The following is a 2,690-nucleotide window of genomic DNA, read 5'->3' on the forward strand; positions in this document are numbered from 1 at the left end:
GCAACCCGGACTCCTCATCTGGAGTATCGCTTGGCACTTTTCGGGGTTGGCTTCCACTCCCCTTTGGGTTATCATGAACCCAGGAACTTTCTGGCCTCCATGGCAAAGGCGCACTTAAGTGGGTTGAGCCTCATGCCGTGTTGTCGGAGGGACGCGAACACATTCTCCAGGTCGCTTATGAGATCCTCAGGTCGGGTGGTCTTTGCAAGGATATCGTCCACATAGACTTTCACCGTCTTACCGATGAGATTGCTGAATATTTTGTTCATCAGCCTCTGGTATGTTGCCCCCGGGTTTTTCAGGCCGAAAGGCATCACCTTGTAGCAGTAGGTCCCTCCTGGCGTTATGAACGCCATTTTGTCCTCATATGGCCGGTGCATCAGTATCTGATTGTAGCCGGAGTAGGCATCCATGAAGCTTAGATACCGGTACCCCGCGGCCGCGTCAACGAGTGCGTCGATGTTGGGGAGGGGGTAGCAATCCTTGGGACATGCCTTGTTGAGATCAGAGTAGTCCACACACATCCTCCATCTCCCATTGTGCTTTTTTACCAGGACCACATTTGATAACCAGGTAGAGTAGTCCAGTTCCCGGATAAACCCTGCTTCAAGGAGGCTGGCCGTTTGTCTGGCCACTTCCTCTGCCCTTTCCTGAGACATTTTTCTTCTTCTTTGAGCCACTGGTTTGGCTTTCGGCCTGATGGATAGGTGGTGTGACATGAGTCCGGAGTCTATCCCCGACATATTGGCAGGTGTCCAGGCGAACAGATCGTCGTTGGCTCTGATCATTTCCATCAAGGGCTCTTTCAATTAGTGGGGAAGGTTCCTATTTACGAACGTGAACTTTTTCTCCGTGTTACCGACCCTAAACTTTTCCAGGTCTCCTTCTGGTTCGGGCCTGGGCTTGTCGTCAATTCTGGCATCCAAGTCGGCGAGAAATACCCCCGATGCTTCCCTAGATTTCTTTCTTAACGAGAGACTGGCGTTGTCGCAAGCGACTGCCATTTCAAGGTCTCCCTTCACAGATCCTACTGACCCTTCTTCAGTTATGAACTTCATTACCAACATCCTTGTGCTGATGACTCCTCCTAGGTCGTTGATAGTCTTTCTCCCCAGGATGATGTTGTAGGCGGTGGAGTCTCGTAGGATCACGAACTCGGCCATTATCGTTCTTCTCCCCTGGCCTTGTCCCAATGAGGTCGGCAGGGTAATTATGCCATCTGGCTTGATGAAATGGTCGTCGAGCCCTACGACGCCGTGCTGGTGAGTCTGTAGGTCGGTGTCCCTTAGGCCTAAAGCGTCGAACACATTGCGGAACATGATGTTCGAGTCTGCCCCCGTATCTACAAGGATTCGCTTGACGAGACTGGTTCCTACTCTGGCCGTTATGACCATGGGAGGGCTTTCTCCGACCTCGTCGAACCATTGATCCTCCGGGCCAAATGAAATGGGTGGGTGCTTCGTCGTGCTTCGTGTAGAGGACGAGGAGATCGACAGAACTTTGGCGTCTTTCCGATGTGCCGACCTTGACCTAGGTGCCGCATTCCTGGCTGTTACCACGTTCACTATGGTGAAGCCTTGGTCGTCGTCCTCCGGTTCTTGGCGTCGCTTGGCTGCCCGAGTCCTGTCTTCGCCGTCGTGGTCGCGATTCCGTCGTCTCAGCTCTCTAATGAGGTGGGAGAATTCAGCTAGCTTTCCATCCCTGATCGCTTGTTCTAATGCGTCCTGCAGGTCGAAGTAATCCTGTGTCTTGTGCCCATAGCCCTTGTGATAGTCACAGTAGAGGCTTCGATTTCCCCCTGTTCGTTCCTTTAGTGGCCGGGGCTTCGATAAGATCCCCTTTTCGGCGATTTTTTGATAAACTTCCATGATTGGTGCGGTGAGGGGAGTGTAATTGGTGAACTTTCCGACACGAGGAAACGGTCTGGATGCCTTGGTCGGACCGCCATCCCTGGCGTGTTCCTTTCGTCCTTCTCTGCTTTCGCGGTGCCGGTCTTGGTGGTAAGAGGGCTGCCGTTTGGCGGCCACGACTTGGCTAACTTTTTCGTCGTTGATGTACTCCTTGGTTACACATTGGATCTCCTACATGGTCCACACCGGCTTTGTGGTGAGGTGCTTTCTGAAGTCCTCGTTCAGGAGTCCGTTTGTCAGGCACAAGCTCGCAACTGAGTCCGTCAGCCCGTCTATTTCCAGGCACTCGTCGTTGAATCGGTCTAGGTATTTCCTGGTCGGCTCTCCAGGCCCCTGGGTCACTCCAAGCAGGTTGATTGGGTGTTTTTCTTTTGCAAATCTGGTCGTGAATTGGGCTAGGAAGGCATGGCTGATGTCCGCAAAACTGGTCACTGAGCCCTGCGGGAGGTTATTGAACCACCGTATTGCAGGTCCCGCCAGTGTGACCGGGAAAGCGTGGCACCTTACCTCGTCTCCCACTCCCTCCAGGTTCATCCTGGCCTCAAAGGCCGTGAGGTGCTTCAGCGGGTCTTGCGTTCCATCATACATCATGTCCGTTGGCTTGTCAAAATGTTTTGGCAGCTGGACCTCGAGGATGGAACGATGAAATGGGGTCGCTCCCATTATCACGGGTCCCCGCGTTCTCGTTGTTCTCCCTTCGTCGTCCTCCTGACGAGTCTCCTCGTGGTTGCGATCCGCGGTACGCCGCCTCTCGTGCCTGGCGTAGATGAGGGAGTCATG

At 53.6% G+C, this 2,690-nt stretch overlaps 1 protein-coding gene across 1 annotated transcript; it reads right to left on the reverse strand.

The window, feature by feature from the left end:
- LOC107606624 lies at positions 810–1,868 on the reverse strand. Its single transcript, XM_016308665.1, has one exon. It carries the CDS (start codon positions 1,866–1,868, stop codon positions 810–812), a length of 1,059 nt encoding a protein of 352 aa, XP_016164151.1.

This window comes from Arachis ipaensis, chromosome B07 (genome assembly GCF_000816755.2).
Source record: "Arachis ipaensis cultivar K30076 chromosome B07, Araip1.1, whole genome shotgun sequence".
NCBI classification, from domain to species: domain Eukaryota; kingdom Viridiplantae; phylum Streptophyta; class Magnoliopsida; order Fabales; family Fabaceae; genus Arachis; species Arachis ipaensis.

Bases quoted from the DNA above. Each gene is read 5' to 3' on its own strand.
- LOC107606624 (XM_016308665.1), bottom strand. From the start codon at position 1,868: ATGGAAGTTTATCAAAAAATCGCCGAAAAGGGGATCTTATCGAAGCCC.